The sequence below is a fragment of the Hibiscus syriacus genome, unplaced genomic scaffold (genome assembly GCF_006381635.1).
Source record: "Hibiscus syriacus cultivar Baekdansim isolate YM2019G1 unplaced genomic scaffold, ASM638163v2 tig00005974_pilon, whole genome shotgun sequence".
NCBI classification, from domain to species: Eukaryota; Viridiplantae; Streptophyta; class Magnoliopsida; order Malvales; family Malvaceae; genus Hibiscus; species Hibiscus syriacus.
The window spans coordinates 3,668,067-3,682,656 of record NW_024062076.1 but is presented as its reverse complement, the minus strand read 5'-3'; the positions used below and the strand labels follow the sequence as shown (position 1 = coordinate 3,682,656).

Below are 14,590 nucleotides of genomic sequence, written 5' to 3'. Positions count from 1 at the left end.
ATTGATGTTCTTTGCTACACTCCTTACTCTGCTAAGTCTTTGCTTTTACCTACGCGTGAAATCAACACACATTAAGTATTTACTTAGTGAGACATACTAATGTAAATGAACTAAAAATTCATACATAATCATATTATAGCTATTGAAATACGAACTGAATCGTATACTTTACAAAAACCAGTTAATTATCTCAATTAAACCCAGGTTTCTTTCATATAATCATCAAAACCATTCTTAGTATGCCCAACATACTTATTTTTCTGTATTTTATTCCCAATTATACTTTATTTTTCCCAATATATGTTAAATAAGAATTTAAGGTACATACATTGCACTGAAGTGTCGAAATAGCCATTCACCTTTTATGAATACCATGAGTGGCACCTTTCTGCCAATAATGCACCGTTATGCATTTTCATTTATGACACCTTTCTGCCAATAATGCATCGTTATTCATTTTCATTTATGACACTTTTTTGCCAATAATGCACCATTATGCATTTTCATTTATGGCACCTTTCTGCCAATAATACACCATTATGCATTATCATTTATGACACCTTTCTGTCAGTAATGCACCGGTATGCATTTTCATTTATTTCGGTAACATCAATAACCATAGCACAACATTAACATTTATCCATTCATTTTATAGCAGTTCATACTCTAAAACTTATTCATAATATCATTTCCATATACATTATGAAAATATACCAAAATGTTGTAAAATATACATTTAACAAAACATTCGAGATTGACTCATTGTGAGTCTTCCTCCTTTCATACAAGTACTATAAATGCACTCACCTGATAAGCCTCGCTAATAAGCTGTAATTGTGTCTGGATATTCGACAACTTTATCTTTGCCCTTTTTTCTTTCTTGACTTAGGAGCTTGGTTATGATCTACACAAGCATCCATTAAAGACGCATACCATACAAATGTTAGTATATTCCCTAACATTTATACTTTAATAATACTCAAAAGTATTATTATTTTCAATTTCTATTACAATTTCAGCCTATCTTACAATTCCAGGCTCAATAGTATTGGTACCCCTACCATGGTATTATACTTCTATATTATGGTACCGATACCCCTTTCAGTATCGATACCATTTCTGCATTCTGGAATCCATGGTATCAATACATTTCTCTTAGTATCGATACCCACATCAGCATAGATACTAATTGCATCAGTATCGATACTGTTCAGCGTAATTCTTCAAATTTAACAGTACCGATACCTCTACCCAAATTTTCCATTTTTCAGCTCGATTTTTACCAAATTTTCATTTAAGGGTCTGTTTGTTTCGCTGAAAACATTTTACGGAAAATGAAATCTGGAAATTTTTTTACAGAAATGTAAAACATTTTCCAGTGTTTGGATGGTTCATTGTAAAATGTTTTACACTGTTTGGTTAATTTTCCTGAAAACTGTTTTCAGAATTTGTTTTTAATGAAGAAACTATACATATTGAATATGTTTTATTATTTATTATTTTTTAAAAGTTACTTTTTTATATATAATTATATTTTATAAAAATATGTATTTTAAAAAATATTAATAATTGATTAAAAATATATTATAAAAGTTTATAAATCCTAAGAATGTTTAATTAATAGTACACCAAATTAAAACAACAATAATCCATAACATTGTACTAATAATAATATTGTCAAATTAAAACAACAATAATATACAACTGTAATAATACATAGTCTAATTCATAATTAGTGCTACAACACATCAATCCAACAATACAAATACTGAAGTCTATACTACAATACATTAGAGTTAAAATGTTGTCCAAGTCATAAATTATTATACACCACATTTAAAGTTTACATCTTAACCTTGGGTAAACTTCTGAAGCCAAATTTTCCTATGCTTTGTTTTTTTAGCCAAGAAAGCTTTGGCCTCAAGCTCATTCTTGGCTAGAAAATCGAAGACCTCACAAAGAAAGTCATCACCAAATCCTTCTTTCTCTATTGACATAACTTCTTCGTAAAGATATGGTGTCCTATCCTCGGTAAATTTTTTGAGTGCTTCAGCAATCTCACCAAGTTTCTCACCTACAAACTGAATATGATCATGCTCGACGTTTTCTTGGACATTCTTCCTTTTACATTTTGATGTACCAGATGAAGATATGTTTGCTCTTTCCTCATCGACATGTTGAGTGTCGAAATTTAATGGTATTGATCCTTCATTAATATCATCCAAGTCTATATCGGCAAAAGTTCTAGCAAAACTCCTTGTTGCCATATCTTGACTGACAACAAGAGCCATCTCATCATAAGAATCAATTTTTTTGTTCAAAAATTGACCATATTTCGGGTGTTCCTGTTAAATATTATACACAATTAGAATAACAAGTATAATTTAACTCTCAAGTAAAAATAGTATATAGAAATTACCGTCACTATAGCGTCATGTGTCACTCAGTCACAGGTTATCATTTTCATGTTGTCGTCCCATCCTAATTCACTGTTTTCACGAATTGTACATATAGTTTTCCATGTGTTTTTGACAGTCCTCAAATGATTTTCCACGTGTTTAGCATCACATTGGACTCCAAATTTTTCAGAAATAGATGTTGCAACTCGCTTTATAGAAACTGATTTGAAGGTATTATATGGCTTATTACCTTTTTGTGCCTCCTCTGCAAGTATTTCCAGGAAATGACGTTCCATTGGTTTTGTCCACCTAAAATTTTTTGATGTGCTCATTGCTAATAATCATATAAATTGAAAGCAATTAGATAATGGAACACAAAATTTTAAAACTTACAATAATAATGATTAAATTTCAAACATAACTGAAAACATAACATTATCTATTTCATAGTATAACAAACTTAAACCAACAACCTAAAAATAAAATTGTCAACATCCATAAAATTTAACTTCAATGTTATGTATTTGCCCAAAAGTGTCGAGTATGAGAGCAAGTATTGACAAGTACAAAATCTAACCCAATAGATACAGTTATATACGCTAAATGTTAACCAGAAGTCGCATACATGGATATATTTTTAGTTCCTACGTAATGATGCCATCCCAAAATATACTAAGGTAACAATAAATGATGGAACGCAAATTTTAAAACTTACAATAATATATAAATTTCAAACATAACTGGAAACATAACATTATTTATTTCATAGTCTAACAAACTTAAACCAACAACCTAAAAATAAAATTGTCAACGTCCATAAAATTTAACTTCAATAAAACAGTAGCAAGTTCAATTTCCAACAAACTAAAAACAACAATATCCATCATACGTAATATACAAATACTTGGAATAAATATCAACTAATTACATATTTATATTTATATAATCAATCCACATAGCTTCTGCAATTTCATCTCTTTTACTAGCCCATTCTCTAGCTTCTTCTCTCTCTTCTCGTTGTGTAAGCATTGATGTTATCGAATAAGGCTCAGGTTCCTCATACATTCCTTCATTAATTATATCATTAGGATCAACTCCCATTATATGGTTATGAATGATAGTACAAGCCAAGACTACGTCTATCTTTGTTTGAAAATCCCAAAATGGTTCAGCATCTAACACACGAAAATGTTTCTTTAAAATTCCAAACACTCGCTCAACAGTTGTTCGCAATGATGAATGACGAAGATTAAAAAGTTCCTTCGCATTTTCTGGACGATGATTACTGAACTCTTTTAAATGATATCGAACACCACGATATGGAGAGATAATTCCATTTCGGATGCCATATCCAGCATCAGCAAGATAATATTTACCTACAATTTAAAAAACTGTTATTATTACTTAATATATTATGCGTTGAAAATAATTAATTTATATTACTAAAGCTAATTATTACCTTCTGGAATACTAAATCCTCTTGGGCGTGTAAGTGCATCAGTTAAAATACGAGAATCATGTGCACTGCCTTCCCAACCAGCTATAACATACGAAAATTTCAGGTCAAACTTAATGGCAGCTAATACATTCTGTGTCGTTTCCCCTTTACGACTACGAAACCTTCCTTGAATGTTAGGTGGAACAGATGCACGAATATGAGTTCCATCTAATGCTCCCACACAATCTTTAAAATATGGGTAAAACCTTGAATTGTTTATTATTTCAGGAGGAGTTGACTCATCGGGTAACCTAATAGCTAATTTATATAACTTCATAATAGCCCTCAACACAATCCTAAAGTAACGGTGAATTGTCTCAATTGATCTATAATATCTTGATCCAATCACTCGAAATCTTACATTATGACCAATTATATGTAAAAATATGATAACTTGCTCCTTAACATTCACTGATCTTGTTGAATGTAAAAAATTGTTCCTAGTAAGGATGTCACACAAATTAAATAACGCAAGTGGTTGCATTCGTATTATGTCGATACAATTCTGATCACCTGTATATAAAATACTATTGATGTAATTTTCTCTTTCATCATCTCGATTCACCTGACATTGACGACTTATTTGCTTTCTAGATTTTATTCTGTGAATCCAAAGAGCCCCAAAAACTAATGCTGAAACAGCAACTCCACTATGGTTTTATGAATAGAATTATGTTCCATCTACAAAGAAATGATCGTAATAATTTATGAATACTTGAACTGTAAAATAAATACTTGAGGTAGTTATGGAAAGATTATCTCACATTATTCTTGAGGTAGTTGATAATGGTGAATGGAAAGTTTTAAAATTATCTACAAGAGGCACTAATGTTAGTATCTACTTTGATGCGCTACTATTGTTCCTATCTATTTTTCCAACTAAAAGTAAAAGCTTTTAATTATCTTGTTAACATTTACAAAGTTAAATCTCAAGAATTGGCAACTGGATTTCAGATGAAGCGTTATACCAAGTTAGTGCACCCTTTATATACAAGATTGATTGTTGCATATTTTAAGATGTTTAGGATAAACCAATGAAATAAGCTCTTTTGTAATCTGGATATGGAACGTTTCTTATGCATAGTTTTGACATATCCAAATGAAAATTCTACAATGTTTGTTGCACTAAAAAACTAGAGTTTCCACTTGAGGTTGAGATTACCATAAATATACTTTTCATTGTTTTATCCTTGACATTGTTTTTTTTGGGAAAACAAGTAATGATCTTAAAGTTCCATTTCTAGATAGCTTGTTCGGTCTGTTATTTAGTTTGAAAAGTTTTAGAGAAATAAAAATATTCAATTTAGATTCACTGGTCCTAGAAGGTTGATATGATACAATTGTTTGGGGAGGGGTAGTCTTCTCATTTCACAATAACTTTATTCATGAAGGGCTTTGTATAGAGAGAATACAAACATCACAAAGGCTTAAAACACCACGGAACAAAACAGAACAATTCTTGTGTCCATTGTAGACACAATAGTAGATGGGTTGAGTTGATGGCATCCACCCAACCGACCAACAGCAAAAAAACACTAGAAATTAAAGTTTCATAGCTTTTGATAAGCAGATTGAGAACCAAAAAGTAAAGTTAAATGATGATTTCTCAGTTGAGATTAAATAAACCCAGATTGAAATTTCACAGAAACTATAAACAAAATCAGAAATCGAAGAAACTATAAACAAACCCAGATTGAAATTTCACAGAAACTATAAGCGAAATCAGAAATCGTAGAAGTGAAATAAGGAAAAAGAAAAGGGAGATGAAGAAATGATACATACTTGAGAAATGAAATCTGCGCGCCTCGCCGGTGTGAAGGACTTCAAACGGTCGCCGGTGTGTGGAGCAAGCGACGGGAGAAATCAATCTTGGTCTTCTCTGTGTGGAGCAAGAGAAGCTTGGAAAACAACTTACCCTTTTAGAAACGTTAAGTTGAAATACCGTGGATTTGCCTGAGTTTTCCCTTGACCGTAAAATATTTTACGTTGACTGGGAGTTTTACGCGAACCAAACACCTGAAAACGGGGAAAACATTTTCCGTAAAATGTTTTCCCCGTTCCAAACAGACCGTAAATCTCTTACTTTTACCTCAAACAATACCCTTAAACTTAAGATCACTTAACCCAACTAATTTTCCTCCATTTAGCTTCTTATAACATCTAAATTCTCCAAAGAACATCTCAAACAAATAATCATACTAGTTTTTTTTAACATGTTTTTAATCATATCCAAGACTTCTAATCTCTTATTTACTTCTTTGTCAAGTCAAATCTACTAATAAACCTCAATAAAAAATCATATTTCAACATACCATTCAAAAACCCATTTTCTTCAATCTCAAATAAATCATCCATTTCTTAGTTTTAATCCTCTATAACCCTTCCTTAAGCTTCCACGTCACTTAAGGTTTCAAGAACAAACAAAAAAACAAAAGGAAAAACTAGCTAGCTGAAGCTTTACCTTTGGCTATAGAGGAGAGCACGGTCACAGGGGAAGAAGAAGAGTAGATGACTTAGTTTAGTTTTCAACTTTCCCCTTTTCCCTTTCTTAAATCCCTAATAAAATGAATTTTAAATTCATTTCACTCTAAAGGACCAAAATGCCCTTTCATTCTTCCATTCTTTCTAATTGGTCTTAATTAAATTATTTCTTATACTTTACCATTTATTCAATTTAATCCTCCAAAATTTTAAATCCTTCCAAAATAGTCAGTGACCTAATATTTGGGGTATTACAATAATTCAATTGTCTTTTATCTTAAATGTAATGTCATTTTCACATATAGTCTTATCTTATTGTTTGGTGATAGTAATATAAGACCCATGCGTATGGGCTTTTCTTTTGCCAGAAAGAATAAAACATAGGATATGTAGGGACTGTCTAATATTAATCATATGAAATAGGGATGGTTTAAAGGGGTGATCCAGATTATTATTTATTTTAGATATTTTTATTAATATTTTAATAAAATATTATATATTTCATTGATATGAAATGAGTAATTATAAACTTAAGAGAAAAGCTTAGGCATGTGGAATTCATGCACTAAATCATGCTTGTCAGCCAATGTTCATCGTCGAAATTTTGATGACATTATTTTTATTTTTACTAGTTTGCAATTCTACCTAATAAGTGGCCCACTACGTGTGCAAGTCAATGTAGAGCTTTGAGTTCGTTAATTTTGCTCTTTGTTTATATTGTTTCATAAAAATAAAATCATTTGGTTTCTATATTTTAAAACAAATATTGTGTTACGGAAACACGAACATTGATTGAGTGTAAAGCAAGGAATCAAATATTCAAATCCCTTAGTTAAGTGTTTATTTTAAAAGAAATTAAAAACCTTAAAATTCGAATTTATATGATGTAATTCGATTAATTTATTATTATTATTTGGAGTATGTGAGTTTTGATCCTTGAGATGAGCATATACTTTGCTTCAAAGTCCCAAACCCAACAAACGATCCCAAGGCTTCCCATATCGTGAGTTAAAAATCCAACCAATCTCTTCCTCTTTATCTCTCCGCCAATACAATCTTGTTCCAACCCCAACATCCCTGGACTGAAATCACAAGTGATTGTGTTTTTGATTTTGTTTGGGGTTAGAGTCTCAAGATTTATGTGGAGAGATAGTAAGAGTAAACCTGGGTAAGTCGGGGGAGTATTTGTTGGAAGGGATATTTGATTGTATCCATGAAATCACAGCGGCTATGGCTTCGTCTAGGATGACCGAATCAGCCTACAGAGTCCGAACCACTCCTCGCCTATCTCAATGGCGGATCGACAACCTTGCCTCTTGCACTTACCGCAAATCCGATCCTTTCAAGATCGGCCTATGGAACTGGTCTGTTTCTTTTTTTCTATTTCAACTTTTTGATGAATTCATTTAAGCTTTTCTTCATATATATATATATATATATATATATATATATATATATATATATATATATATATATATATATATAAAACATGAATATGATCATGAGTTAGTTTCGTTTTTGGATCATGAGATAGAATCTATCACGAAAACACAGTAAAGGATGTGAGTTTTAATAAGCATGCAGAAAATCTTGTTTCAAGTTTTACCCTGCTTTATGACCCTCCCAAAATTCTGGGTTGCACCTTGCTTCAACCAGGTTTGAGTGGAATTTTGATGTTATTTGGACTCCTTTTTTTGGTTCTTTGAAACGAAGGCATTTATATGTGGAAAAAACAGGGTGCTGTACGTAAGATTATACCCAGAAATTTCAAATCTGACAAGGGATAATCCTCCTATTGCCTCCATCATCCGAGTTGTCTGCTCGGTCCATCCAGGTACTCAAATCTCAATCATCATTTATTGGTACATGATTATAATCAATTCCTGTGATTTTATTTATGCAATGCTTTTCTTATCGATTTTGAGTTTTGATGCTCTCGAGATCCATGTTTTCTCCTATTGTTTTCATTTTTGGAAAATGTGTTCAGAGGAAAAATACTGCTAACAATCAGAGTAAACTGTTTTAATTAGAAAAAAGTAATATAACTTAGAGTTAATTGTATCATATACCCTCAAACTATGGTTCTCTTCTAAAATTGGTTCTCAAACTTTTGAATATTCCAGATTCATCCCCAAACTATGACTTTCATTCTAAATTAGCCTTTAAACTTTCAAGCATTTCAATTTCATTCGTAAGTTGTGACCCTCATTGTAAATGATTAGTTTCAAACATAGTTTAGCCTAAATTTTATTTTTTTCAAACATATAGTAATATAACTTGGCCTAGTGGTTTTATTTATAAAGGAAATGATTTGTATATACATATAGTTTGGGATGAAATGGAAATGTTCAAAAGTTTGAAGACTAATTTAAAATGATAATATAGGTTAGGGATGAAATTGAAATATTTAAAAGTTTAGGGACTGATTTAGAATAAGAGTTATAATTTGAGGATGCGTGATACAATTAGCTCTATAATTTAGTATTTAACTTAATAAAGAATTAAATCTCACATTTTGTCAAAGTACAAGGACTAGCAGTGTAACTTGACATTTTTGTCCTTTTTTCACCCCTTTATTTATTGCATCTATTTACAGAAATAACAGACAAACAGCTGAAGAACAACGACGATTTTATGTGGCCGATTGAGGTTCCTTTCACGGGGAAATTCATTATTGACGTCAATTTCTTGACGTAAAGATTGCATCTCCAAACGTAAGTCTCTTATGCAATTTTGTCTGTGGTAAAAATAAACCAAAAAGTTCAGACCCTTAAGGCAATTTTTTTTTTAAAGTTAGGGACTCCTTAAGGCAATTTTTAACGAGCAAATGACCAGCTTGTCCCACCCTAATATCATTCCTATACTTGATGAATCGAGTGTACTATGAAAATATTAAATTATCATATATTTTAAATTTGTTTTCTTTATATTTTTTTATAGATTTTTGCTCGCTAAAATTTTATAAGTTGATCGCCTCTTAAAATATTTAAAAGTTTACTCTCGATAACATAAAATCATGCGTATGTAGATGAATGTATTAACAATTATGTTTTGCAGGGTGGGGAACCTTGTTCCATTTGGGCAGAAGGGTTCACAACAAAGCAATCGAAACAAACAGTATTAGCATGCCTCGGTCGAATGATAACCGAAGGGATCAACACCGACATCATCATCAACGTTTCCGACAGAAGCATCGGACTTCATCGAGCCGTTTTAGCATCAAGATCACCCTTTTTCCTCAGCATGTTTTCGCTCAACCTGCAAGAGAAACAACTCTCGACCCTAAACATATCCAACATGACGATTGACGTTTGCCGGGCATTCCTAAGGGGTACATTTACAGGAACATTGAACATGAAGAATTTCAAACTCACCGATTGGCACTTCTCCAGGAAGCTCATAAGTACGATATCCTGGACTTGAAAGAGGCGTGCCATGAGAGTCTAATGGAAGATATCGACACAAAGAATTTACTTGAGAGGCTCCAGAATGCAAACTTATACCAATTGCATAACCTCAAGTCGAGTTGCATTCGGTATCTCGTAAAGTTCGGTAAAATATATGATATTCGAGATGATTTGAATGCTTTCCTGCAATGTGAAGATACGGAGCTCATAGCTGATATATTTAATGAAGTTTTAAATACTTGGAAAGGATTCTAAGATTCCTCCATTGTTGAACAACAAACTTTTATTTACATAACATTCTTTTGCTAAGATTTAATTCATCTCGTGTCAATGTACATATTGGGTTTAGTTTCACATGAACAAGTTATCCTTTCCTTTGTTAACATAACTTCCGAAATAAAATATCATCATCTGGTTGAAAGATTGATGTATATTATGAAATTTGAACATTTGGTAGCAATTTTCAAACACTCCCTTGACAATCTAACAATAATAATAAAAAAACGAATAATATATGTAAAGGCTGACTAAATGATGTTTTACATATACGTAATTTGTGCATCTTTTAGCTTGTGTTTTACATCTGCATTTATAATGTTTGCATCATTTTGATTCACATAAAAGAGGGAATTGTCTGAATATTATCTAATCAACACATTCTTGTCGAAACATAGCTTTTTAATATGTTTGCTAACTGTCAAATATATATGGAAAGACGGGATCAAGTGTATACAAGTCGAACAAATAATAAGGTGATGTATAAAATCGTTTGCAAAAGGTTGATGGGGTTGTACTTCATGCAATTGCACTATTTAAAAAATAAGACTTAGTGATCAAAATAAGACAATAAAAAATAAAAGTGACTAGATTTTTATTGAAACTTAGTCCACGATTGCAATTAATTTTCACTTTAATGATCAAACTTGCCTATTTAGTTGCAATTCATCCCTAACTTAATCTAGTAAGTCATGCAATTGCACTATTTAAAAAAAGACTTAGTGATCAAATAAACAAAAAAAATAAAAGTGACTAGATTTTTATTGAAACTTAGTCCACGATTGCAATTAATTTTCACTTTAATGATCAAACTTGCCTATTTAGTTGCAATTCATCCCTAACTTAATCTAGTAAGTAATAGATTAGACCTTTTTCAATTTAGTAACGAATAATGACCGTGACATATTGTTATTGCTACATTTTTCATATAAATAAATCAATAATAGCCTACAAATCAACAATAACCCTAATCTATAATAAACTATAGTGCCATATTGTTATGTGCATGTTGTGTAATCCTATTAAGTCTGAAAATTACTTGGTCTATCGACACTATTTAAATGATCCTTAATTTTGTATGTGCAATCACATAGTGAATTAGAATTATTGTCTTTTAAGATTAAATCTAAGAATTTTCATATTTATGCATTACTTTAATAGTTTCAAACGATAATTTTTTATATAATTTATCCTAACTACACCAGCAGCTAACTTTTAATTAATGTTGTATAAGTCTAGTAATAGTCGTGGGACTTAAGTAACCTTATCACTTTTTCTTACATATATAATAAAAAGTTAAAGTTTCCATTAAATAAAATATTTAATATAGAAAAAAATGTTTAAATTATACCTCCTTTTTTATTTAGATATATTTTTCGGTCAGTGTAAGTGTTTAACATTTTAAGTGTTTACATCGTAACGACTATTAAAAAAATATCGTCAGACACTTGAGATGTGACACATGACATATTTATAAATTTTTTAAAAATTTATTTAATAAAAACTTAAAATTATTATTATTATTTAAAAAAGTCTAAAAATATTTCTAAAATCTAATAAAAATTTCAAAATCTTCAATCCCAAAACACAAACCCCACTCGTCGACTGTCCCCTATCGTTGTTGTCATTGTCGGTTGCCTATCCATTTGTCGTCACCTATCCACTCATAGTTAGTCATCACCCATAGTCTCAATCCCTATAATTTAAAACCCTAAATTCAAACTCTAAAACCATAAATCCCAACATACATTCATCCTAATCGACGAATGAGTGATCGTAGTTAGTGATGATGGTCAACAATAGAAATGAAGGTTTTGAATATTTTTTTGAAAATTAAGAAAAGTTGAGGGGTTTTTTAAATTATGAATTTTAATTTTACAAAATGAAAAGAAATAAAAGTTAGGTCATATGCCAATTACTGATTGGTTGATTGGTTTTTAATATTTTTTTTAATGATCATAACGTTGTAGGCAATTAAAATAGTGATGTTGGAACATTAATCACCTACATTGAACAAAAAATTTAGGTACCTAAACGAAAAAAAGATATATAATTTAAACACTTATTTTTATATTAAGCTTAAATGAAAAAAAATAAGTACAACAAATGCAACATAATCTCAACATGTAAACTCAAAGGACGTGAAAAAAAAGATTCAAAACCCTCCCTTGAATATATGTTTCATTTTTCAAAAAAACCTAACAATTATCAGTAATCTCGATGTCTCTTTCAAACACCTAAATGTAATCTTGATGTAGACGTGTGTAACCAACATTTTTATCCGACCCATTATTATTATTATTATTACTAGTAGTAGAATTCGTATTAGTATTTATTATTAGCAATAAGTAAAAACAACCCAAAAAGAATTATTATTATTATCAAATTAAAATTATAGCCCATACAACCAAAAGTCCAACAGTGGCCCATGTGAAGGCTAGGGTTTCACCATTTTGCTCTTGGCGCCGCCTCCTCACAACCGTCAGATCTATATATGATGATTCAAATCAAGTGTTGATTAGGGTTTCCCAAACCCTAATGTCTTCCATTCACGCCGCATGTCGTGAGCCATTAGATCTGAGAGTGATATGATGGTCTAGATCAACTAGGGTTTTCACTCTAGCATTTAGGATCTACACTGTCGCCGCCTCCACGAACTCGTGGTGCCCCTTTCATGAGATGCACGTGCCATACTCCCCATCTCCCTAAGTTGTTATCGTCACCATCGTGATCCACGCCGATCACCACATGCGAAAAGAAAACCTCAGGGTAAAAACAGATTACCCCATACCTCACTCATGTCACCGCCACCCACAGAAAATGTCCCCTGGCTTTGACACCACCTCGGTCAGACCACCCAGAGTTGAAAAAAAGCAAAGAAAAACAGGGAAAACCAGAGATCTCATTCTTTCCATTCACATGCAACAATGAAATTGAGAAGAAAAAAAAACAAATCGAGACTTATGTATTCGAGACAAAAACCAAAAACATGAAGGAGACTTTAGAAAACCACGAAATCAATAAAAAATCTGAAAAAGGAAGAAAAAAGAGTAACAGAGAGAACGAAAAATATAAGAAAAAAGGAGAGAAGCAACGAACCTTGGCCTTCCACCGGAGCCTCCAAACGTTGTTGGAAAATGTGGACTTTTGAAGGTAGTCTCCTAGATCTAGGACGAGTGAAGCGGATATAGGGCAAGTGGTGAGTGGCTTCGCGTTAAAAAAAGGGAGAGACTCATTTTGGATTGGTTCACTTGAGTTCCAGCCACCGTGTATGACGGCGCAACGCGCCGGAGAGCGATGGCTGTTGGCTTTCGACCTCCCCCTATGAGGTGTAAAGCGGAGGAAAGGGGAGAAATTTGAGAGAAAAAAATCTCTCTTTGGTAAAAAAACTGAAAATGAACAAATAGGGTTTAATGGCTATTTTCGGCCAAGTCTTGGGGTTCTTGACTCAAACGATGACTTTTTGGGGCTCTAGGGTGTGTGTTTTAGAGCTTGGATAAATAATATTGTAGGCCACTTATTCTTTGTAACTTCACATTTTGGCCACTTAATGGATATTGGGTTTATTTTTAATTTAAACCATGAACTTTCATTCCATTTTCATTCTTGTCACTATCAACGCTTAATTATATTTTGGTTGAATGCTTATTTTGGTCCTTAACATTTTGAGTTTATTACACTTTAGCCCTCAGTTCATCGTATGTTAAAAAATGCAATATCATGTAGTATACCCTTCAAAGTTTAGTGCCTCATTTTATTTTAGTCACCATTTGCCTACTATTTTATTTCGGTTAAATATCTAATATGCATTAATAATTTAAGATTTATTTCATTTTAGGCCTACTTGTTTGTCACACGCTCGAAAGTTCTCTATTTATGTTTTAGATCCTTTTAACTTAGTTTCATAACTATTTTAGTCTCTGTCTTATCTAACTTGATTTTTTTATCCTTGTACTTTTATATATGTATAGTTTCTTTTTAATTTATTAGTTTTATCTCTAGCCTTTATTTTTAATATGTGTATATAGTTATTGTATATATATACACTTTTTTAACTCTTACATGTTTATATACATATTTTATTTTTCAAAATTAATATTGTTTAAAATATTTTTTTAAAATACTTATTTTATTTAATAATATATCTATATTTTGTACTGGTATCAGTTTTCAAGAACGTGTTTTGTAGAATGGGCGTGAAAAGTGCAACCAGTTAGAGGTAGCACTATTCAATACGACATTCGAATGAAAAAACGAACTTGAAATAATCGAGTACATTTTGATCAAAATGATGAAATAATATTTAAATCATTAGTTCATTATTTCATGACAATGTGTCTGTTTGTTTTAGCATGTCATTTAATTTAATTTTAATTTATATTCAATTCATTTTTAAGATGACGTTAAATTAGTCAATGTTCAACAAAAGGATCAAATTTTAAATTTTGACTCGAATGCACAAATTTCACCACTATAACACCATATAAGCGATCAGGTACCAATTCTGGACATTGTGGGGTGTTAATCCT

The 14,590-nt window shown here is 31.4% G+C and overlaps 1 protein-coding gene, 1 long non-coding RNA gene and 1 pseudogene across 3 annotated transcripts; 1 reads left to right on the top strand and 2 right to left on the bottom strand.

Moving 5' to 3' along the window:
- Nucleotides 1-3,323: 3,323 nt before the first annotated feature.
- Nucleotides 3,324-4,293, bottom strand: LOC120200421. The gene is made up of 2 exons (XM_039201281.1): nucleotides 3,859-4,293; nucleotides 3,324-3,775 (listed from the first exon to the last, which is right to left on the bottom strand). The coding sequence occupies exons 1-2, from the start codon at nucleotides 4,172-4,174 to the stop codon at nucleotides 3,324-3,326; spliced, it is 768 nt and encodes a 255-aa protein (XP_039057212.1). The 5' UTR covers nucleotides 4,175-4,293.
- Nucleotides 4,294-7,400: 3,107 nt separating this feature from the next.
- Nucleotides 7,401-10,097, top strand: LOC120200440 (annotated as a pseudogene).
- Nucleotides 10,098-12,419: 2,322 nt separating this feature from the next.
- Nucleotides 12,420-13,482, bottom strand: LOC120200454. 2 transcript variants are annotated; one of them, XR_005523540.1, is made up of 2 exons: nucleotides 13,161-13,482; nucleotides 12,420-12,892 (listed from the first exon to the last, which is right to left on the bottom strand). It is a non-coding gene; the product is annotated as an uncharacterized LOC120200454 (long non-coding RNA). The 2 variants fall into 2 exon arrangements; XR_005523539.1 differs by having other exon boundaries at nucleotides 12,420-12,888.
- Nucleotides 13,483-14,590: the final 1,108 nt, after the last annotated feature.

Excerpts from the sequence above, each read along its gene's own strand:
- LOC120200421 (XM_039201281.1), bottom strand. The coding sequence starts at position 4,174 with ATGAAGTTATATAAATTAGCTATTAGGTTACCCGATGAGTCAACTCCT. Across the intron at positions 3,776-3,858 it reads AGGATTTAGTATTCCAGAAG|GTAAATATTATCTTGCTGAT; the intron begins GTAATAATTAGC and ends TTTAAATTGTAG.